Source organism: Orcinus orca, chromosome X (assembly GCF_937001465.1).
Source record: "Orcinus orca chromosome X, mOrcOrc1.1, whole genome shotgun sequence".
Taxonomy (NCBI): Eukaryota; Metazoa; Chordata; class Mammalia; order Artiodactyla; family Delphinidae; genus Orcinus; species Orcinus orca.
Genome location: NC_064580.1, coordinates 41,935,329 through 41,960,163, shown reverse-complemented (window position 1 = coordinate 41,960,163; position 24,835 = coordinate 41,935,329). Strand labels below are relative to the sequence as shown.

At 44.3% G+C, this 24,835-nt stretch overlaps 2 protein-coding genes across 4 annotated transcripts in view; one reads left to right on the top strand and one right to left on the bottom strand.

Moving 5' to 3' along the window:
- SLC9A7 (solute carrier family 9 member A7) overlaps positions 1–6,301 on the top strand; it is a 153,062-nt gene extending 146,761 nt beyond the window's left edge. For both annotated transcript variants that reach the window (XM_004282005.3, XM_033409712.2), the window contains exon 18: positions 570–6,301. The gene's annotated coding sequence lies outside the window, so the exon portion shown is untranslated. The remainder of the gene's footprint in view (positions 1–569) is intronic.
- Positions 55–23,855, bottom strand: CHST7 (carbohydrate sulfotransferase 7). Of its 2 annotated transcripts, none has more exons than XM_004282006.3 (2): positions 22,171–23,855; positions 55–692 (listed from the first exon to the last, which is right to left on the bottom strand). In XM_004282006.3, the coding sequence occupies exon 1, from the start codon at positions 23,666–23,668 to the stop codon at positions 22,202–22,204; it is 1,467 nt and encodes a 488-aa protein (XP_004282054.1). In that variant the 5' UTR covers positions 23,669–23,855; the 3' UTR covers positions 55–692; positions 22,171–22,201. The 2 variants fall into 2 exon arrangements, with proteins under 2 accessions (XP_004282054.1, XP_033265605.1); XM_033409714.2 differs by lacking the exon at positions 55–692 and adding an exon at positions 19,680–20,609 and having other exon boundaries at positions 22,171–23,846.
- Positions 23,856–24,835: the final 980 nt, after the last annotated feature.

The following is a 24,835-nucleotide window of genomic DNA, read 5'->3' as shown; positions in this document are numbered from 1 at the left end:
GCTTTTCCCTAAACCATGCAATTGAACTACATCATAACAGAGCAAAACCAAATCTTGTCATTAACAGTGACTCCAGAGTCATTTAATAATATAATTTACAAAAACATCATATAGAACAATTTAAAAGCAAAAATTTCTTTCAGTTCATTAGGGTTCTCCCACCCCAGGGAGAGAAATTACTTTTTAAAAATCCATTCAAGGGTCGGGGTGAGGGGAGCTATTTGAATTAGAGCTGGATGAGTCAGATTTTAAAAAATACCACCCAGACCTTTTATTTAATATTAAGTAATTTAATCAAGATACACAGGACTGCACTTGAACCTTATTCACATTGATGTTTTGTCCAGACACCTGCTGATGGGAAATGGTACCAAATCACGTCTCTTCTTTGTTCTGAGAACGCCTTGTTGACATGGCTCCAGCAGAGGCAGGGTCAGGCTGGGAACTAAAGCTCTTCCTATTTTATTGCCATAATTATCCACATTGCACTGTCACTTCCTTACTGGAAACTTCATTTCAACCAATGTGTCAGTCATTATTTAACAGCTCATAATATTCCTGCTCCACAGAATAGCACAGCAGTTGGTACCAAGTCAAGCCCCAGTCTCTGACAGTGTGATAGACACTCTCCACAGCATGGCTTCTCCAATGCTGGGACAACGTGCTGAGTGGCCTGGTTCGTGGTGACTGACCTGGAAGGGAAGGAACAAAGGATGTTTGAACTTCAGAACACAGAAATCCACGGAAAGCCTGTTGAACCTTGATGACATAAGGCCTCTTAAATATGAAACCTATAATCTTCCCTACCTAAGCTGCATTATCCAATGCTGTAGACCCATACAGAATCAGTATCTATCATTTCTGCTTGTGACCCAAGAGGTGTTTGGTGAGGATAAAGATGGGGGCACCTCTCTTAGTGTGACTGTGCTTTCTGCAGCTGGTGCTGTGGGGCGCCTGTTGAGAAGAAAACTTTCTGAGACCTGCTGGGTAGAGTGGGGTAAGGGCTGGGACTGAAGCTGTACCTTTAGGCACCGACCATGTAACCATCCACCTTTCACTTGTGTACTGGTTCGTATGTGCGAAATAAATCATGCCAACAACGATCAGCTGTTCTGTAAAACTGAGGCTGTATATAAGCAACGAGTCCAGCTTCCTACCTCTGTGGGATCTGGGCTTTTTCCATCTTCCATTAAAACACATTGCTGCATCACTTTATGGGAGCGGCAAAGGGTGAACTGACGATGTTCATGCTAGTTCTGCCACCGGTTTCTGGCTTTCTTGTGATCCTTCCTCTGACCCCGGATATGTGCCAAATTTGACATCATTTTCTAATGTAGTAAAACTTGATAGAACTACTGATGCAGCAGAGTTTGGGTAAGGAGCACTTTCAAGGTGATTAAAAATGTGCAATAAAGATTCACATTAAGCATTAGACAAGAACTGATTTCATAAATGCCTTGAGGCCTGTCTCATGACCTTTAGCATTCTGTTAGTACTGGTTATTTACATAAAGAAAGAGCCAGCATGTCAAATTTCAGTTGAATTTAGTTTAATAAAAACCAATTTCCAGACAGGCTGACTGTGGTTCCAGGAAAGGTAGAATAGATGCATTGCTCCTTATTCCTCCCACAAAGTGTAACTAAAATTCCCAAATATATTTATAAGATGAAGATAAGACTCTGAAGGATAGGAAAAACAAGCTGGACTGACTAGGGACCTTGGGAGTTGAGGAACAACACAGGTGTGAGTTGCCTGGGTTTTCTTTTTGCCTCCTCAATATCCTAGGATGGATGCTGAAGAACCAGCAGGCCAGAAATACCAATGGCCATAGACCATAAAAGCCCCATGAAAAGCCTGTTATCTCTAGCCAAAGGGCAGGGAAAGGGTCAGCCTAGAAAGAACCCAAGCACCTCAAAAAAAAAAATCCCCCCTCCTGTCAGCAGAGGCCTAGGGGAAGCCAGGGCTTCTGGACTACCACCCCCATCTGGCAATAACCAGGTGATGCACCCCTTCTTCTACCAGCACATTGTCAGTGGAGGCCTGCTAAAATAAATAAAATTCAGAGATTCATAATATATGTTCAAATGTATGCCAAATGTTTAGGATACAATAAAAAAAAATCACTTGTCAAACCAAGAACCAGGGAGATTTTTGACTTGAATGAGAGAAGACACCTGACAGATGCCAACACTGAAACAACACAGATACTGAAATTATCCAAGAAGGATTTTAAGCTACCATCATAAAAATACTTCAATTAGCAGTTACACACTTGAAGCAAAAAAAAAAAATTCCTGGCAAAGAAATATAATACAAAAACGAAAGAGGAACCAAATGGAAAATTTAGAACTGTAAAATACAATAACCAAAATTTTAAAAGCTCACTGGATGGGCCAAATTGCAGAATGCAGATGACAGTAAAGAATTAGTGAGTCTGAAAATATAACTATAGAAATTACCCAATCTGAACAAAAGAGAGAAAGTAGAGTGAAAAAAGATGAACAGGGCATCAGGGACCTGTGGTACTACAATAAATGATCTAGTGTTCATTTTTTTAAAATTAGAGTTCCAGAAAGAGGGGATAGCGATTGAGGCTGAAAAAGTACTTGAATAAATACGGCTAAAAATTTCCCACATTCGGCAAAAGACCTACAGATTCAAGAGGTTGGGTGAACCCCAACAATACCCCAAAGAAATCTACACCAAGATACAGCATAATCAAATTTCGGGAAAGTAAAGACAAAGAAAAAATCTTGAAAGCAACTAGAGAGAAATGATGCACTACTTATGGAAACAATGATTTGAATGTCAGTGGATTTCATATCTGAAACCATGGAGGCCAGAAGGAAGTGGCATGACATTTTTCAAGAGCTGAAAGAAAATAACTGTCAACTCAGACTTCTATATTCCATGATAATATCCTTCAGGAATGAATGTGAAATAAAGACATTCTCAGATGAAGGAAACTAAGAGAATTTATTGCCAATAGAACTGCTGTAAAAGAACTGCTAAAGGAAGTTTTTCCAGCAGAAAAGAAAGGATAAAAGAAGGAAACTTGAAACATCATGAAGAATGAATAGAAAGGATAAAATAGAAGTAAATTTAATAGACTATTCTCTTGAGTTTAAAAAATTATGTTTGACAGTTGAGGCAAAAATTATAACATTGTATGATGTAGTTCTCAATATACAGAGAGAAAATATTATAAGAGAATTATAAAGGGCACAGGATAATGGAACCTAAATGGACATAAAGTTTCTACACTTCACTTGAGGTGGTAGTAAAATGTTGAGACCAGTAGGTTGTGATTAGTTACATACGTGTAACCTAAGGAAGCCACTTTTTTGTGCAGCAAAGAAAACCATAAACAAAACGAAAAGACAGCCAACAGAATGGGAGAAAATATTTGCTAATGATGCAACCAACAAGGGATTAATTTCCAAAATATACAAACAGCTCATACAGGTCAATATCAAACAAAAACCCAATCAAAAAAGGGGCTGAAGATCTAAATGGACATTTCTCCAAAGAAGACATACAGTGGCCAACAGGCACATGAAAAAATGTTCAACATTGCTAATTATTAGAGAAATGCAAATCAAAACTACAATGAGGTATCACCTCACTTTGGTCAGAATGGCCATCATCAAAAAGCCTACAAATAATAAATGCTGGAGAGGGTGTGGAGGAAAAGGAACCCTCCTACCCTGTTGGTAGGAATGTAAATTGGTACAGCCACTACGTGGAACAGTAGGGAGGTTCCTTAAAAAACTAAAAATAGAACTACCATATGACCCAGCAATTCCACTACTGGGCATATACCCAGAGAAAACCATAATTCAAAAAGACACATGCACCCCAATGTTCATTGTAGCACTATTTACAATAGCCAGGACATGGAAGCAACCTAAATGTCCATCGACAGAGGAATGCATAAATAAGATGTGGTACATATATACAATGGAATATTACTCAGCCATAAAAAGAAATGAAATTTGAGCTATTTGTAGTGAGGTGGATGGACCTAGAGTCTGTACCGAGTGAAGTAAATCAGAAAGAGAAAAACAAAATACTGTATGCTAACACGTATATATGGAATCTAAAAAGAAAAAAAAATGGTTCTGAAGAACACAGGGGCAGGACAGGAATAAAGACACAGACGTAGAGAATGGACTTGAGGACATGGGGAGGGGGAAGGGTAAGCTGGGACGAAGTGAGAGAGTGGCATGGACTTATATTTACTACCAAATGTAAAATAGCTACTGGGAAGCAGTCGCATAGCACAGGGAGATCAGCTGGGTGCTTTGTGGCCACTTAAAGGGGTGGGATAGGGAGGGTGGGAGGGAGACGCAAGAGGGAGGAGATATGGGGATATATGTATATATATATATATATATATATAGCTGATTCACTTTGTTATAAAGCAGAAACTAACACACCATTGTAAAGCAATTATACTCCAATAAAGATGTTTAAAAAAATCTACGTAAACCGACATCTAACTTCATTATTTATGGTGAAAGACTGAATACTTCCCCCTTAAGATCAGGAAGAACACAAAGGTGTCTGCACTTACCATTCTTATTCAACATAGTGCTAGAGGTTCTAGCCAATGAAATAAGGCAAGAAAAAGAAAAGCCATATTGATTGGAAAGAAAGAAAACAGTCCTTATTTGTGTTTATATGATTATGTACATAGAAAATCCCAAGGAATACAAAACAAACTCCTAGAACTAATAAGTGAATTCAGCAGATTTGCAGGTACAAGATCAATATTTAAAAATCAACTTTATATATACTAGAAATGAACATCTTAAAACCAAATTTTAAAACTCATGCTATTTATGATCGCTCAAATTAAATACTTAGGTATAAATCTAACAAAACAATAAAGGACCCGTATGCCAAAAACTACAAAACACCAATAAAAGAAATCAAACAATCTAAATCAATAGAGAGATATAACTATGTTCATGGATTGGAAGACTCAAGTAAAGATGTCATTTTTTCCCCAAATTGATTTATAGTTTTAACAATATTCCTACCAAATTCTATCAATGCCTTTTATACATACAGAGAAGCTTATTCTAAAATTTATATGGAAAGGCAAAAAAACTAGAATAGCTAAAACCTTTCTGGAAAAGAATAGAGTAGGAATAGTCACTCTATTCAATATTAAGCTACATCTAACGACATTAATCACAACAGTGTGATACTGGTGAGGGACAGGCAGTTCTTAGACATGACATCAAATGCACAATCTACAAAAGAAAAAATGATAAATCGGATTTCATCAAAATTTTAAAACTTCTGCTCTGCCAAAGATCTTGTTAGGATGAAAAGACAAGATACAGTCTGAGAGAAAATATCTGCAACCACATATCTGACAAAGGGCTTTTATCTAGAATATACCAATCACTCTCAAAATTCAAGAGTAAAAACCAATCCAGTTAGTAAATGGGCAAAACACCTGAACCAACATTTCACCAAAGAGGAGATATGGATGGCAAATAAGCACACAAAAAGATGTTCAACATCACTAGCCACTAGGAAAATGCAAATGAGTACAATAACATACCACTTCATACCTATTAGGACAGCTAAGATACAACATAGCAACAATACCAAGTGCTGGCGAGGCTGCACAGAAATTTCTCTCTCATACATTGCTGGTGGGAATGTAAAATGGTACAGCCACCCTGAAAAACAGTTTGGTAGTTTCTTATAAAACTAAACATAATATACCACACAAACCAGCAATTCCACTCCTGGGCATTCATCTCAGAGAAATGAAAGTTTACATCCACACAAAAACCTATACCCAAATATGCATTGCAGCTTTATTTGTAATAGTCCAAAACTGGAAACAATCCGAATGCCCTTCAAATGGGTTAATGGTTAAACAAACTGTGGTACATCCATACCATGGAAAACTACTCAGCAATGAAAAGGAATGAATTATTGATACATGCAACAACCTGGATGGATATCCAGAGAATTACGCTCAATGAAAACAGACAATCTCAAAAGGTTATATATTGTATGATTCCATTTGTATAACAATCTTGAAATAACACAGTTACAGAGATGGGGTACAGATTGGTGTTTGCCAGGGAAAGGGGTGGGATGAGGTAGGGTATGCGACTATAAAGGGATAGCACAAGAATTTCTTTTTGCTGATGGAACAGTTCTGTATCTCGATTGTGGTGATGTTTACGTATATGTGATAAAATCACACAGATCTATGCACACACATACACACAAAATGAGTGTACGTAAAAACTGTTAAAAACTGAATAAGGCCTGTAGATTGTACCAATGTCAATTTCATGGTGTTGATATTGATCTATGTGTAAGATGTGTAACATGTTACCTTTGGGAGAAGCTGGGTGAAGGGTACACTGGACCTCTTTGTACTATTTTTGCAACCTCCCATGAGTCTATAGTTATTTCAAAATAAAAAGTTTTCCTCTGTCACTCTTTCTTTGTACAATGCATTCAGCTCTCCATTTGGGTCATTTTAAAGACTGAGAACACTTGGCAGTAACTCAGGGTGGCTTTCTGTCAAAAACTAACCAAGTGCTAAATGTTGCCTGATCATATCCTATGTCCTGACAGATGTTTATGGAGATACTATCAGCCCAACCTGTGGACCCATAAGCACTCTTTAAGTCCTTTTATTAAAAACCTTCTTTAAAAAATTTTTAAAAATCTACCTGAAAAGCTGCTTTTTGTAAGTCCAAATTTTCTTTTTATCAAATCACCCAGCAGTACAAGGTGGGAGGAGAGGAGAAACAGGTGCCCTCAAAGATCTATTACTGCTTCTGGGGTATTTGAAGAACAATTCTGAAGTCCTGCTAAGCCAGGCTGGGCCCAGGCAGCAACCCCACAAGGCCCTTTCTTCACATCAGAAATGGATTCCTGTTCTTCTGGTTTGGTCTCAGTTCCTGAATGTCACCGCACCAGGGCAGGGATGCTCAAATACCTTCCAGTTCTCACTTCACCTCCAAGTAGACCCTACAAAAACTATCAGTTAATTTCCTCCCATTTTAATTACTTTTGGTTGTGTTTAAAACACTAACATGTCCATGAATTCTTAGTGTGATGATCCCCCAAATTCTTAAGCTCCTTAGATATAGGATTAAGAATTTAACTCCAGACCCCACTCTTCTTAATACTATGTGGCCTGATTCATTTGGAGCAATGAAGTGTTCAAGTTTGCATGCATAGTTTAAAAGTGAACGCTCAGGTTATCAGCCAGCTACAGTTACCAAGTAGCCAGCTTTGCCCTTTTACAACTGCTAGATGTTTAACAATGTAGAAGTAAATTTTAAGCTACTAAACTTCTTGGTTAAAATTGTTTCCGCTTGTCCAGCGTCTGGGGAGAATGTTTACTACTGCCTGAACCACCTGAAATGGTGTAGACCCTTCTGGTCATTCTGAAGTCAAAACTATTTCAAGACCTATCCTGTATGATAATAGAGAATAGATAATTTTAAAAACTGTCTTGGTGCAATTAATTTCCAGAATTACAGAGATTTCTGTATATTGTTTTGTGAAGCATGTATAAAAGGCTTTTTTTTAATATGTGGCATTGAAGTGTGAAGTCATTCCTTAATGGCTTAATTAATACTCAAATTAATTCACAAATTCACTTGCACTTTTAAAAAATGGATTGTTTACTTAAAGATTCAAAGTCATACTCCCATGAGTTGGGTGTATTTTATCTCCTTTGCTACAGTTCCCCTGAGTACTTAAATGACCAGCCGGGCCCTAACTGCAGCTGGTTGACCTACTAATAGCCTCATTGCCATCAAAGGGAAACGTCATTCCAGGCTGTGATTGCCTGCAGTTGGCTTGGCTGCGGCTCTCCGGGCGGAATAACCCAGGAAGACACACTCTTAGCATTTTAATCAAACTTTTTTCAACGTTTGAAGCTGGGATGGGGGACGAGGAAGAATCAACTTCCTGCCAGCTTTCAAGGTTGAGAACAGAAGATTCGGCCAAATGAACTTGCCTCTTTCAGTGGCCTTCCTGGCCCGTTTCAAGTCAGATACCGATCCCTGGGCGTCCCCGGTGGCTCTGCGAACCGGCATGGGCACCTCCCTCCCCTCCTTGAATTGCACTTGTAGATTTCTACTAGACCCTCTTTCCTTCCAGTTTTCTTGGTTTCACCTGTCCCTGCGCACACACTTGTGCCAGGTGAGGTGCCCCAGGTTCTCCACCAGAAGCCACTTCACAGATGCTAAAAGTTGGTGCAGGGACCTGGCATCTTGGCTGCGGGAGCTGAGGTTTCCGGGTATTCAGTGGGTCCCGTTATCATGGGGGAATTACTTTCCAGCCTATTGTAACAGCCTTCCTCTCGGACCCGCTGCAGAACAAATGGGCCGAGGACAGGCATTAGCCTCCTTTTCAAGGGCGACGTGTTTTGTGTGTGTGTGGCGGGGGGTCATCTCCCAATATCCTACTCTGGAACAGCCCCCTTGTGAGTGATGTTACCATCTAAGTTTATGTTAACCTTGGTTAAGCTTTCTTCACCTTCCTGTTTTCACCTCAAATTAGTGAAATGCAGTGCCAAGGAAAACGGAAATAACTGACAAAGTTTGTGACAATAGAGCCATTAAGTTGTCTTTTTTTTTTTTTAAGGGCGCTGCCTAGGGATAATGTTAAAATAATACTTGAAATACCAGAAATGTCAAAGTGCAAGCGTTCCCTCCCTGTGACTCTAAAGCAAAATGGAACAGGAAACATGGAGTTTGCTAATACAACCACACCCCCCAAACAGCCTAGAAATGTACTTGAAGCAGCATACATGTTATAAATCGTTTCCAGACTTTCAATCTGAAAAATGAAGTAGCAGTGGCAGGGGGCACCAGTATCTTTGCATTAGTCAATACTAGTTTCAGTCCTATTTAATACATGAAACAACTCTCCCTTTAGGTGAAAACAGAGACTGAGTTTAAAAGAAAAATAAGGAACTTCCCTGGCCGTCCAGTGGTTAAGACTTCGCCTTCCAATGCAGGGCATGTGGGTTCGATCCCTGGTCCGGGAGCTAAGATCCCACGTGCCTTGCCGCCCAAAAACGAAAACATAAAACAGAAGCAATATTGTCACAAATTTAATAAAGACTTTAAAAATGGTCCACATTCAAAGAAATCTTTAAAAAAAAACCCCACTAACAAACAAAACTCTTGCCTGGGGAGTAAAGGGGGAAACTAGGGGAGAAGCCACTTGCCTGACCCTGGGCAGCCCATGTCCAGAGCTGAGCTGCATCTCCATCCCTCCCTGCCTCCAGTGGGAGAAGAGGACTCACTTCTCTGCTCCGGAATTCAGAATAAAACCTCATTCCATGGGACTCATTAGTCAAGACCCAGAGTCAGCCAGTGCAAAAACGGAATGGCCATTACATTTCCCCAATAGAAGAGAATAAAATAATAACACGTTTCCAATTTTATCATACCCACGCCCAGCTAAAACTTTCCTAAATTTTTGAGCTCACTTCAGAACAAAAGGAATGCGCTCCAAACCAGTGTTAATAAAACTTGGAAAGACGTGAGTTTGGCTAGTTGACTTTGGTTTTTTCCTTTCATTGAGCTGCTCCAAGATACAATTTTAATTGGTGTACCTACTTGCTTTTGTGAGTAAAGTCGTTCCCAACTCAAATAAAGGAACGGAGTCAGTATTTTATAATATATATTTGACCGCCCACTTGTAGATGTTTGCCAACTACCAAGTGGGGTTGGCAGAGGTTAGTGAGGGCACAGGGTTGGGAAGCTTGGACCTACCATTCAGGCAGCCCTTTGGCCTCTACAGGGGGCCAAATGGAGTGGGGGGCACTAGGGCCACTCCCGATCAGCTTCAGGATTCACAGGTTAGGATGGCTAGTCAGGTTACAGAGTTTGTGTGTCACCCCAAGTCTAGCCCATCACTTCTGGTTCTCTCTCCCTGCGGAGCGAGGCACTGTGTCTGTGCCACCCTTTCCTAGCACTGTGCACAGTCTGGCAGGGATGAAATGGCCCCATGGCCAACAGCAGGTTCACGTTCTCACAGGACACTGGCGAGCCGTACACCAGTCTTCTCCTGGGCCTGTAGGATTGCCAGAGATTGCCATACTTAGGAGCAGGACATGGATTTTTCCTGAGCTCAGAATGATTTCTCCTTCTCTTTGACTGCTGAGAAATAAAAATAAATCTAAAAGGCATTCGATAATGCTGGGAGTTTTGTTGGTCTTCGGTAGGGCTGTGTGTTTATTTTTAGCCAACCATCTCCTTTTTGTAAAATAGTCTCCTTGGCAATTCCCAGCTGGGGGGGATGGGGTGGGGGAGGGGAGTGCACAGAAAGGCAACGAAGTTTAACTTTTTTGTTGTTTGCAGAACCTGAAAAATGTATTGTTTTCCCTTCTCACATCCCTGTTAGCAATATCCTTTATTTAACAGGAAGAGACAGCATCTATTTTATTCCTTCTAAAATCTGTATATTTAACATACGCCAGCTCTAGGCTGTTTGAAAGGAAGTCCTATTTTTAAAACATTATCTTGGTTTTAGTATTTTTGGCTTACTGTTCCCATAAGCTCTCCGAGGCAGTAATGAGTCCTTTTTGGTAATGTCTGGTCTCAGTCATGGGGAAAGTGACCCTCAAAGCCCTGGGACATTTTTTCCTTGATGTTCACTTGATCTGTATGTATGTCAGGACTGCTTCAGCCAGCCTCCCAGTTGTGCTCTTCCTAACTTTCCCCAGTTCATCATCTTTACAAAAGAACTCAGAGTCTCGAGTCCCCACCCGCTCCCCATAGCTTACAAACGCTTCTGTAATGTTCGACTTCAGCCTTTCAGTTAGGCTGCTGTTTCCAGCCTGCTGGTTACTGTGACCAAACCATCTTAATCACACAAGATTAATCTGTCCAAGCTGGCCCTCTAAGCGTTTGGATTTCAGGCCAGATTTGAGGCTTCTTGCTGGCAGGGCCCAGAGACTGCCCCGCATTCTGACAACTCTCCCTGTGCCTTCGGGGCTCCTTCTAACACCTCTGCCTGAAGGTAACACTTAAAAGAAAGGGCTTCCATTCCACGAGTGAAAAACACAAGAGCTATTTGTAATGAGGTGGATAGACCTAGAGTCTGTCATACAGAGTGAAGTAAGTCAGAAAGAGAAAGACAAATACCGTATGCTAACACATATATATGGAATTTAAGAAAAAAAAATGTCATGAAGAACCTAGGGGTAAGACAGGAATAAAGACACAGACCTACGAGAATGGACTTGAGGACACGGGGAGGGGGAAGGGTGAGCTGTGACAAAGCGAGAGAGAGGCATGGACATATATACACTACCAAACGTAAAATAGATAGCTAGTGGGAAGCAGCCGCATAGCACAGGGAGATCAGCTCGGTGCTCTGTGACCGCCTGGAGGGGTGGGATAGGGAGGGTGGGAGGGAGGGAGACGCAAGAGGGAGGAGATATGGGGATGTATGTATATGTATAGTTGCTTCACTTTGTTATAAAGCAGAAACTAACACACAATTGTAAAGCAATTATACTCTAATAAAGATGTAAAAAAAATAATGATGACAAAAAAAAAAGAAAAAAGAAGAACACAAGTCTACTACCTCAGTGGCTATTTTTAGAATGTGACTCTATAGCCAAGCCCCCTGCTGCATCCATTTCAGGGGAGGAGAAATTTGCTCACTGCGGTCATCATTGAAGTCAAACGTGGTGGTCGTCTTCCACCACCCCTTAACCCCCCAGATTTCAAAACATTCACTGCCAGCTGCCGTTCCAATGTCTTCTCAGCATCCAGTGGACTGATGGGCTCTGGCTTGGCGCCTGTGGGCTGGAGCAGAGCTGAAGGCTTCCCATTCCCATGCAGACATCACTGAGCTCAGCAACTTTGCTCCGACTGAAACTGCTTCCTGTTCAACTCCCCAGTAGTTCTCCACTTCCCTGTGTTCTTGAACTTGGGCCAGAGCTGTTTCTTAGTCCCTACTGTTCTTATTTTATACTGCACCTGAGCAGAAATGGTTCTTTCAATAGAGCAAGTTCCTCAGGTTCCATTACGAAGTGAGAGGATGAGGGGCCAGGCTTTTTTTCAGTTTCAGTCTTTTCTGTACTGTTTGGACTGAGGAATTTTAAGCCAGCTGCTTATAAATGTTTTTTAAAAGCATCACTCCCAATTATTTATATTACATTAATATTCATGGGAAACAAATCCCTGCCCAGACTAAAAAAGCCTCTTTGAAAATCCTCTGAATCCTGCCTCAACAACTGTAAATGGGCACTTCTGCCCTCCACCCGCCCCCAATAAAGAGGGCTCTCAGGACTAGAGAGAAAATGTATAGAGTTCAACCTCATTTAAAATCAGCCTCAGTTCCCCACTGATAGTGTCCCGAAATAGCTGAAGTTCAAGTCACTAGGTACAATCCCCTGCAGCAGCAGTAGGAGAAGTTCAGCTTAATAAGAAGCTTGCTACAATCTGATGTCCTGTGTAAGTGTGTTTTATAAAGGGATGATCACTTTGATTTCAAGATGTGTCCAGTCCTTCAAAAGAACCACAGAAGTGACACTTTGCAAACCCAGGTGCATCGAAGAAGGACTAAGGAATGAATTTCATCTTGGCATCTGGTTATCACAACCTGAGGTGGGAGGCATTTATTCACCGCCTGAGATGAACTGTAGGGTCAGAGAGGGCCAGGGCACTGGGAGAAAGGGTTTTCCACCTATCACACTAGCCATGCTGAAAAAATAAATAGATAAAATGCTTGTTGTTGAAAGTCTAGGAAGCAGACACTCCAAGAAACAGCTGGTGGGGGCAGATGTTGGTGCAACGTTGAACAACTTAACCTCTCAAAATGTAAAAAAGCCTGTATACCTTTTGCTCTATACCATCACCCTACTACAGAAATTTTTCTTACAGATGTACTTACATGTATGCAAAAGATGCTATTAAAAATGCAGCAATGAAATGTTGGGACTAGGAACTGGTTAAATATGTTACAATACATTCCTACAATGAAATACTAGACAGTCACTGAAAAGAAGATATAGGAACTTTTTGTCTTTTTAGGTTTCATTAGTTTTATCTCTGTAACCTTTAAATCATACCTCACAAGTTAGCTTTTGTCACAAGTGGATTTAGAGAAAGCAGAGGACTCGAGTTCACTATTTTCTGAAACACTGACACAGAAAAGGAAAGGGAAGAATTACTTAGAAAAGATTCTTCACAAAAGACCCTCAGAAAAATCCCTAAACAAAAGTGAAATACTTAATCATTAAGTTTACTGCTAATCGGTAAAGGATTTTAAATCAATTCGCTGGCATTAAGTTTCTTGTTTAAGCCCACAAATCTTTCTCTAAACATTACTGACCCTTTGCCAAAGGATAAATGGATGAACTGAGCAGTACCTTATGACACAGCTAGCTGTGGGAACATTCTATAAAAAATGGAAAATAATTTTGTAAGAACATGACGGCAACAATCAGCAGCCAATATTCTCAGTTTCCAATTACCAAAAGCATATACAATTTTAGTCTAGAAAAGTAAGTCAATTTTATAAAATTAAGCTTTTTAGATTGAAAAGCATGCCGCTTTAGGGAATTCCCCGGTGGTCCAGTGGTTAGGACTCTGCGCTTCCACTGCAGGGGGCCCAGGTTCGATCCTCGGTGGGGGAACTAAGATTCCGCAAGCCATACAGCCAAAAAAAAAAAAAAAAAAGCATCCCACTTTAACTGGCACAAAGATACTGAAAAATAGTCCCTAAAATTCTCACTAAATTTATAGAACGAAAAATATGCCCTTAGTTATTAAATGTAGTCAGTATTGGGACTTTTCAAAAACAGGTGATAGGGCTTCCCTGGTGGCACAGTGTTTGGGAGTCCGCCTGCCAATGTAGGGGACACGGGTTCGAGCCCTGGTCTGGGAAGATCCCACATGCCGAGGAGCAACAAAGCCCGTGCACCACAACTACTGAGCCTGGGTTCTCGAGCCCACGAGCCACAACTACTGAAGCCTGCGGGCCTAGAGCCTGTGCTCTGCAACAAGAGAAGCCACCGCAACAAGAAGCCCGTGCACCTAACGAAGAGTAGACCCCCGCTCGCCGCAACTAGAGAAAGCCCGCGCGCAGCAACAAAGACCCAACTTAGCCAAAAATAAATAAATTTATTTATTTACTTATTAAAAAAAAACCAGGTGATATACGTGCCCTCAGCTGCTGGCCAGGGACTGGTAGATGGGTGGCTGAGAGCGGTGAACGTGCCCCATGGCCATGTTCTCTCCATAGCACAACTTCAAGTACTCATCCAAGATAGTGATTACCTCATCATTTAGAATCTGGGACTTGCGAATTCGAATTCTCTCCACCATCTTCCTCAAAGGCACGGTTTTCATAACCTCATCTTTGCCATCATGTTTCTGGACTTTAAGTAGATGACAGCAGAAATCCAGTACAACAAAGTGCCCCTCCCTGTCACCCAAGAATTGTGGGAATGTGAATTGGTGCAGCCACTATGGAAGATGGGATGGAAGCGCCTCAAAAAGTTAAACATAGAGCCATCATATGATCTAGCAATTCCACTGCTGGGTATTTACCCAACGGAAATGAAAACACTAACTCAAAAAGATACCTGTACCCCCATGGTCACTGCAGCATTATTTACAATAGCCAAGATACGGAAATGCCCTATGTGTTCATCAGTGGATGAATGGATAAAGCAAATGTGGTATATACGTGTACAAGGGACTATTATTCAGCCATAAAAAAAGAATGAAATATCACCACTTGTGACAACATGGATGGACCTTGAGGACATTATGCTAAGTGAAATAAGTCAGAAAGAGAAAGACAAACACTGTGTGCTGTCACTTATATGTGGAATCTAGCCCTCCGCCTCCCACCCCAAAACCCATGAACTTGCAGATGCAAAGAACAGACTGGTAGTTGCCAGAGGCACTGGGTGAAGGGGTCAAAAGGTATAAAATCCCAGGTATAAAATAAATACGTCAGGGATATGTAATATACAGCATGGTGACTACAGTTAATAATGCTGTGTGTGTATTATTATTATTTTTTTGGCCGTGCCGCACGGCTTGTGGGATCTCAGTTCCTCAACCAGGGATCAAACCCAGGCCCTCAGCAGTGAGAGCACGGAGTCCTAACCACTGGACCACCAGGGAATTCCCATATATTTTAAAGTTATTAAGAAAGCGGATCTTAAAATTTCTCATCATAAGGAAAAAAACTACGTAACTTTGTGTGGTGATGGATAGTAACTAGACTAACTGTGGATATCTACTGCAATATATACAAAGAGAGAACCATTATGTTGTACACCTGAAACTAATATAATGTTATGTCAGATCTCAATTTTTAAATTTTAAGGAATTAAAAAGATTTAAGTACAAAAAGCCTACATACTTCTGTTTGAATTTGCATAAAGTATTTCTAGACATATATCACAAGAAACATAGTGGTTACTTCTACGAAGTGAGCCTGGCAGGTATTTTATATCCTCCTAAACTGTTGAACTCTTTTTTCGCCATGTGCTTATATTATTCCTAAAAAATTTTTAACACTAGTTTCAAAATAGAGAGCACCTGATTTTAATCCTGTGGCTGTGTTATCCTTAGCAATTACCCAACCTCTCTGAGCTTGTTTCACCATCCATACAATGGGGATACTATGTACCTCATAAAGCTAAGATGAGGACTAACTCGGACAACATGCACTAAGCTAGTAACACAGTACACAAAATAGGCACTCGATAAATGTCACACACACCCCCACTTAGTGCCAAGAAAACTCGTAAATCCTCTTAATTCAACCTCGCCTTCTTACTGGTAGAACACTAAAGCCAAAATGGTTTCGGGACTTGCCAAGGTCAATCATGTAGTAACCAGGAAAGCCAGGCTCTGATGCCTGGGTTCCTGTACCCTAATATAAAACCTGATTTCATATGAGCCAAGGAATGACTCTGCTACTACTCTATGGCCACACCTCAGTTCGCAGGACCAGCCTCCTCCCCTGCTTCACTCACCACATTTGATGAGCTGTGATTTTTCCTAAACACTAAATCCACCATCAACTGAGGGGGTCCTGCCTGGGAAGGCAGCCCCAAGGGGGAGCTCCAAGAATGTCTTGGTCAAAGGCAGCACTAGCCTCACAAGGGGGCAATAATAATTTGGATGTGGATGTGTTTTTAAAAATTGCTCGCACCTTACTGCATCCCTGACACACACACACACACACACACACACACACACACACACACCCCATCCTAACTTCTAGCCCTCTGGCTCGAACACAGTACCTACATTAATTTACAATTGGGAATTTTTTAAACATCTTTATTGGAGTATAACTGCTTTACAATGGTGTGTTAGTTTCTGCTTTATAACAAAGTGAAGCAACTATACATATACATACATCCCCATATCTCCTCCCTCTTGCGTCTCCCTCCCACCCTCCCTATTCCACCCCTCTAGGTGGTCACAAAGCACCGGGCTGATCTCCCTGTGCTATGCGGCTGCTTCCCACTAGCTAGCTATTTTACATTTGGTAGTGTATATATGTCCATGCCACTCTCTCACTTTGTCCCAGCTTACCCTTCCCCCTCCCCGTGTCCTCAAGTCCATTCTCTACATCTGTGTCTTTATTCCTGTCCTGCCCCTACATTCTTCAGAACCATTTTTTTAGATTCCATATATATGTGTTAGCATAATGTATTTGTTTTTCTCTTTCTGACTTACTTCACTCTGTATGACAGACTCTGTGTCCAACCACCTCACTACAAATAAATCAGTTTTGTTTCTTTTTGTGGCTGAGTAATATTCCATTGTATATATGTGCCACATCGTCTTTATCTATTCATCTCTCAATGGACACTTAGGTTGCTTCCATGTCCTGGCTATTGTAAATAGTGCTGCAATGAACATTGTGGTACATGACTCTTTTTGAATTATGGTTTTCTCAGGGTATATGCCCAGTAGGGGGATTGCTGGGTCATATGGTAGTTCTATTTTTAGTTTTTTAAGGAACCTCCATACAGTTCTCCATAGTGGCTGTATCAATTTACATTCCCACCAACAGTGCAAGAGGGTTCCCTTTTCTCCACACCCTCTCCAGCATTTATTGTTTCTAGATTTTTTGATGATGGCCATTCTGACTGGTGTGAGGTGATACCTCAGTGTAGTTTTGATTTGCATTTCTCTAATGATTAGTGATGTTGAGCATTCTTTCATGTGTTTGTTGGCAGTCTGTATATCTTCTTTGGAGAAATGTCTATTTAGGTCTTCTGCCCATTTTTGGATTGGGTTGTTTGTTTTTTTGATATTGAGCTGCATAAGCTGCTTGTAAATTTTGAAGATTAATCCTTTGTCCGTTGCTTCATTTGCAAATATTTTCTCCCATTCTGAGGGCTGTCTTTTCGTCTTGTTTATGGTTTCCTTTGCAGTGCAAAAGCTTTGAAGTTTCATTAGGTCCCATTTGTTTGTTTTTATTTCCATTTCTCTAGGAGGTGGGTCAAAAAGGATCTTGCTGTGATTTATGTCATAGAGTGTTCTGCCTATGTCTTCCTCCAAGAGCTTGATAGTGTCTGGCCTTACATTTAGGTCTTTAATCCATTGGGAGTTTATTTTTGTGCATGGTGTTAGGGAGTGTTCTAGCTTCATTCTTTTACTACAATTAGGGATTTGAACAAATTTTGTTGAATGAGAAATTCTAGGTAGGAACAATGTTTAACAAATGCCTATTCTTTAGCAGTACAGACTACTGTTTAAGCAAGAGATTTCCCTTTCAGTGATTTTTATACATAAGCCATTTGGCTTTACTAAAATCGAATGACTTTCAAAATGCTTTGTTAGGGATTTGGTGATGGCTGCTCATTTCTTTTTGTTTGGATGATTTCCTTAGAAAGAACACTTTCTGATTGTTGGGGTTTCGGTTACAGTGCACTTACCTCCCTTCCTAATTTCAATCAGAGGGTCCATCTATCTTGTGAAGAACAAAGACCAAGATGTCTTAAATGCCTAATGAAATGAAATCTTGGGTCCTACCAAGGGCAGAGGTCAAACGGATACCTGCTGAAAAGGATAGGACAGCACATGAGTCTGTTCAGAATGGTAGTGGATAGTGTACCATGGTGGATTAGAGATAAGGAGATACAGACAACGAAGCATTTGAAGGAATGTGAGAGGGTGATAAATGGAGCCGTGAATAATTTAAGACGTTTCCATATTAACACCCTACAGCTGCTTGGTATTTCACAGCTCCAAGTTCTTTCACATAAATGACTATGGCAGACAGTTCACTGCTCATCAACTTTAGTCTGCATCCTCATCCTGTTCCAGGGGCAAGGGCTCAGCACAGGGGATGAAGCATGACGGGTCCAGGTAGGTGGCTCTCAACTTTGGCTGCACTATACAATCCCCTGGGGGATTATACAGTAATTATATAACTGGATCCCACCCCAGACCAATTAAATCAGAATCTCTGAGGATGGAATATTTTTAATATTGACATAAGAAAAAAAAAGCTCCTCAGGTGACTGTAATGTTCAGCCAGGGCCGAGAACGCACTGGTCTAAGCCAATCATGACAACCCCCTTCCCTTTCACCAATTACTGGGCTAGGGCAGAACACGTGACCCAGTTCTAGCCGGTGAGACATAAAAGGAAGTCGACTGGGGTAGGGGTTTCTGCGGATGGTTTTATAACCAGATTGGAGGAAAGAGAGATACATGAGGGAAAACGCTACCCCTTAGTAACCACCTTCCTTCCTTTCTGCATTTTCACAACCCTGTGTGGTTGGGTGAGGAATGATGCTTCTTGTTGAGGCTACCATCTTGTGACAGTAGGAAGATAAGTTGGTGAACGAAAGCCAAGAAGATGGAAAAGATGGAAAGGGCCTGGGGTCCTCGGTGACTTGGTTTGGTGCTGCAGTCCCCACCCAGCCCTGAAAAAAGCGCACTGACTCCCTCCCTGCCAAATCCTGGCTGTCAGGTCTGGAGCATCCAGAAGTCGCTCAGGTTAATTCACGTGCAGTCCCTCTTCACTGCTGAGCCGAGGGTGCCCCAAGGGTGCTCAGGTGCCCCGAGCGAAGGACAGCCATGAGGAGCCCGGCTATAGAGTCAGGGGCTCTCCCGTGTAGGTGCTGTTGGCAGCGCTCAGGGATATTTTATTCGTTTGTTCAGTGTTTGTTAGTAATAAAGCTAAGTGTGGTTCTCACCCTAGAGTAGCCACTATGCCTGGCTGCAGTGCCAAAAGGGTGCCAGGGGACGGTAAAGGGGGGGGCAGGTGAGGGTGTGTTATAATGGAGAGATTCTGAGCTCTGGGGTCTAACACTCGGCTCAGCAGCCCAGCAGCCCAGGTGTGACTTTGGGCAAGGTACCTGACTTCTCTGAATCTCTGATTTCTCATCTGTAAAACTGATAATATGTCATGATGAAAGAAATGTTCACATGTGGAGGTATGGGGAAGTCATTCTGGCTTATACCTGATTTAACCCGAATGTGATGCTAACTAAAACAGCCTGTTTGTGGCCTATCAAACGTACACGGTACTTCTACTTTAATTATTAAAGAAAAGGGCGCATTGACCAGAAGTAAAGAATGTCTGTGTTAAAAATAAAGATTAAAAAAAAAATTAAAAAAAAATTAAAAAAAAAGATTAAAAAAAATAATAATAAAAAAAAAATAAAGATTAAATGCCTTCCTTCCTGGGACGCTCATGCTGGTACTCCTTCAATGATAAGACTCCCTTCCCAGGTGCTGAGGACATACTGGCTCGCGGTATATGTGCTGATCTGTTTTGTTTTGTTTTGTTTGTCTGTTTGTTTTTGGAAACCTTGAAGGAACGGATCCCTGAGTTGCTTAGTGTTCTTTGTTCTGACAAGATGTAAAACTGGTCTGAAAACCAAGCTTCTCTGGAGCAGTTCCTCAGAGTTATCTGACTGTCTTCCGGTCTTCGGGGCTATAGTCTTCAGTTTGGCTCAAATGAAACTCTTTCCTATTCTTATTATAGATTGTTTATTGCTTATTTTCATCGACAGTCACAGTAATGCTATATCCACAATGCCTAACTCAACACATCACACCTGAGGATCCATCCCCTTCCCATTCCTAGAGTGGAGTGTGACAGACTTTTGGAAACTCATCAGTTGGTTGGTAACATTACCTTTCTCGGAACCAGCATTTTGATAAATCCACTAGTTGGTGGTGACATGGTAAGTGGCCGATAATTCCAGCAGAAATGTGGGAGGAAGAGCTCAGTCACCAGAGTATGAAAGAGCCTAAAGCTTGTTCCCAGATGTCCCTGCCGCCCTGCAAAGGAAGCCCCATTGGCTCTTCCAAACAGCAGCACTGATGTCTGGCCCCATAGTCACTGTCACGTGCACAGACTCTAACCTCCTAGAGGATGAAGACTGTGTCCTCTAACCCTCCTCTCTATTCACTTTCTTACCTCACCCCAGTCAGTGCCAAATGTTAGTAAAAATGAAAAAAAAAAAAAGAGTCAGAGTTTCTGGGAGATTGTCAATTCTTAAAACCATAAAATGCTGCAGCCATTTGTCCTCGAGAGGCGTTCCCTCAGACCGGTGAAGGAGGATTGGAGACCCATTATGTTACATCTGTAAATACAGGATTAGCAGATGAAAGGATGTTTTTGTTAAAATGTGACAAGTCACCCTGTTCCTTTTACCTTCACTCTGGAAATCAGGAAAGAACACAGACTTCCTAAGCAATTACAGAAACTAAGAAAACGACTTGATCACTAGGAGGAAAATCAGCTTCCGAAATCACTCTGAAACCCTGGCTCTATTCACAACAACAAAATCCATCTTCATTAACGTCTTCGACTATTGTCCTCAGGGCTTCATCCCAGAGGAATACTGAATTACACTATAAACTAATGAATGGAAACTTAAGTCATTTCCGCCCACCCGGCACTGCTTTTCCTCCTCTGGACTGCACAGTGCAGAAGGCTGCACTCTTCCAGCTCACACAAAGTTTGGGAAATCGCATTCCCATGCCACTAACTAGACTCCTGAGGTCAACATCACGTAGAACAAACTTCCCTCATCCCATTGAACAGGCCATAGGCCGACCCAGACACTGAACACATTTTGAGATCATTTAAGCCCCATTTTGGCATCTTAGGATACCTTAGGATATATGCTTTACAGAGAAAGAAAAAAATGGGAGGGGGGCAGAAAGGGAATGTCTTTTCACAAAGCTCCTTCAGCAGTCACAGCCAAAGCTGCTACTGCCGATCCAAGGTTCCATCTCTCAAGTGGATCGGGCAGAGTGAGGGAAGCCCAGCCCTGAGGTTCTGTCTGCACTAGAGGAAGCAGACCAGGCAGCTTTTGTGACCTGATGTGAACGGAATATGGTCAAATATCCTGGGAGCGCCAGCCACTGGGGGCGGAGGTGGGAGGTGGGGGGAGCCACCCCTCGAGCCAGGGGAAAGCAAAGTCCATTCCACGCCAGTATACCAGAGCCTGAGGCACACACATGTGCAAAAGCTGTTGCAAGAGAGGCCTATGACTGTATGTTTGGTAAATCTGAAAGAACGCCTCGGAGTCTGCACACGTCAGAGAGGCAGAGGCAGAGAAATATGAAACACATTAGGGGTAGGTAGGATAAGAGTCAATAACTTTCCCCCAAATTTTGCTTTTGGTTTTCCCTGTGCCTGCAAACACTGCTGCAAAAGGTTTCCCCACAGGACCTAGTGGCATCAAGATAAAGTCATAATCATGGACCTCATATGGTCCCCGAAATCCTGTACTTTTCATGTCAATTCCCAGTCTCAAGTTTCATTGTGACTTTCAAACCTTCTCTACTCTGCTCAGACCCGTGATATCCCTCTTCCCTCTCCTTCCCCCATTCCTCATTCTCCACAGACGATCCTACCTTTTACTTCATAGGGGAAACTGGTAGTGTGGAGACCTGCGTTCCGCCTTAGCCATAATTAACCTCTCGCTTCTCTGGGTCTTCCTCTGAGAAGGCAGGGGGCTATGCTAGAGATCCCAATGACTCTCCCAAATGCTCCCAGCTGGACTTCCCCTACCGCTCGGATCTATTTTCATCGGGTGAGATCGATCTGAGATGGCATCCCTCCCCTCCCCCTGAAGGCTGATCCAAGCTCCCCAAGACCCTTTCCTGACCCTACCCTGCCGGGGGCCACCTTACCCGGATCCGTCCCGGGCGCGCGGGAGCGGGGCTACGTGGCGCCGTCGGCCCCCGTCTCCGGCGGCGTCTCCTCGTCCTCGGACGGCTCGGCGTTGCCGTCTTCCCAGCTGCGAGGGTAAGCCAGCAGGCGCATGGCTGGGGCGCATGCGGCCTCCACCTGGCGCACCTGCTCTCGGCTCAGGCGCTCGCGCCAGGCGTGCACGGCCTCGCGGGCATCGCGCGCCGACAGGTGGAAGGGCCGGTCCGCGCCGTAGGCCGCGCCGCGCGTCATGTTGAGCGCGAAGGCGTCGAGCGCGGCGAGCGCGCGCAGCCCGGCGAAGCGCTGCAGGCGGCGCAGCTGGGCGCGCGGCTGCCGCACCAGGTCCTCGTAGCGCAGCCTCAGGTAGCGGCGCCGTAGCCAGGCTGGCGCGCCGCGCGCGAACAGCAGGTCGCGCAACCAGGCTTCGCAGATCACCTCGAGCGCGCCGGTCAGGAAGAAGTCGGCGCGCGGGGCGGCGGGTAGTGCGCGGGACGGGCCCCCGGGTCGAGCGCCCATGCCGTGCGCCAGCAGCACGCGGTGGAAGCGGTCGCCCCTCTGGCGGGTGCGCAGCACTTGGATGCTCTCGCGCAGCAGCCCCTGCCGAGACTTGAGGCGCGAGTTGTGCACGGCCCGCGGGTCGCGGAAAAGCTGCACCACCTTCAGGTTGAGGCCGGGGTCGCGCAGCAGGGGCACCAGCACGCCCAGGTCGAGGAGGCGCACGTCCTTGATGACCACCACCGGATACTTGCGGCACTCGGCCTCTAGGGCGCGGAGAGCCACGGGTGGGCAGCTGCGCTCGCAGGCGGCGTCCTCGACGAGGCCGACCTCGGCGCGGGCCCGGGGCGCGCCGGGGCACAGCGGCGGCGAGCAGATGACCTTGTTGGTCCGCCAGCGAAAGAGGGCAGCCGTGGTGAGATTGGCCGCGTCTGGGGCGCGCGCGGCGGAATCCCCCGGCGGCGCGTACAGCTGCAGCACCGAGAAGTCGCAGCGGAAGAGCGAGCGCAGCATGTCGCGCAGCGCGCCCTGCAGGCTCTCGGCGTCTCCCGGATACAGCGCCTGCCACAGATGCCACATGGGCTCATACAAGTAGAAAACGTCCGGGTGCTGGTTAAAGAGCTCGCCCAGGAACGACGAGCCCGTGCGCCAGGTGGCGTGCACATAGATGTGTTGCTTTTCGCGAGACGCCGCCTCCCCGACGGCGCCGTTGAGGTTGCCCCGGGACCTGGGGTACCGGCCCGCGTCCTCCTCCGTGGCGGGCCGCTCCTCGGCGCCCTGCTCGCGCTCGCCCGCCGCCGCCGCCGCCTCCAGGCTCCACACTCCCAGGCTGCGCTGCAGGCCCGGGCAGTGCCCAGCGCCCTTGTCCCCGTCGCGGCCGCCGTCCAGGACAGAGGGGACGAGCAGCAGCACCAGCGTGTACAGCACCAACAGCAGCGCGAACTTGCAGTACTCTCGGCGGCGCCGCCGCCGCCGGCCCTTCATCGTTCACTGAACCCCTCCAGAGCGGGTGGGGCGCCCTTCCTCTCCCTTTCCTCGGAAATCCCGTCCCGAGTGCGCTCCTCCGGCCTCTTGGAGCCCCTCTGCGCCGGGAGGAGCGGAGTCACTAGGGCTGTGCATCCACAAGGGAAACTCTGGAGGCGGTGGTGCTAGTGGCGAATCCCCTGCCCTCTCCAGGCTCCGCGCTGGAGAGCCGCCTATTGGCCGGCTAGGCAGCGGCCCGCCCCGCCTTCCACCCCGCAGCTTCTCCCCGCCTCTCTACCCGCTGGGGTTCGTCCAGGGCTCTGCCTGATCTGGGAGGGGTTGCCGCGGGGCGGGGGATGCCTGCTGGGGCGCACGGAGCCAGACCCCACCTTTCCCCAACCCCTCCGTGATGAAGTCAAGTCTTCATGAATTGAGTGCAGGCAAGGGAGGGACTCGTGTGTACAGAATGTACCCAGTGACAGAACGTGGACCCCACCCGGAGAACTCCACTGTCTCTCCTGTTTTATGTCCCCTGCTTGGCCATCTCTGTCGTAAGCAGACTCGCCTCCACACTATTTAGAATGGGGCCCCTGGTCACTATCTACATCCAGCGCCCCCGTCAGCCCCGGGGTGGGTGTTACTGAGTTCTGGATGGGAGCACTTCTCCACTAGCATAAAGACGCAGATTGCATAGTGCATCGTGGTCCAGAGGAATTGGAAGCACAACTGCGTTCACTCAGAGCATTTAATTGTTTAGGTGTAGCCTTTGCGGAAATATAAGTGTCGTCTTCCTAGGATTTTGCCCGCTGAGGGCCATGCACGTTTTACAGACACCCTGAAGATCAGTTTACTCATTTGTAAAATGCAGATAAGTTTTAGTGCCTCCATACCTTCCAGCCTGAGATTTTGGGGTCCTTTGTTAGCACAGAATAACCTAGCCTATTATGACACACATGAGCAAAAGACATTTACAGACTCAGAGTGGTAGGATGGTGGAATTTCTCAGGAGCTCAGTGTTTACAAGGACCCATAAGGAGAATGGATACACGTGTATGTATGGCTGAGTCCCTCTGCTGTGCACCTGAAACTATCACAACATAGTTAATCGGCTATACTCCAATATAAAATAAAAAGTTAAAAAAAATAAAAGGACCCATAAGGAGGAACATGTACTCAAGGGTGGATGAA

Excerpts from the sequence above, each read along its gene's own strand:
- CHST7 (XM_004282006.3), bottom strand. The coding sequence starts at position 23,668 with ATGAAGGGCCGGCGGCGGCGGCGCCGCCGAGAGTACTGCAAGTTCGCG.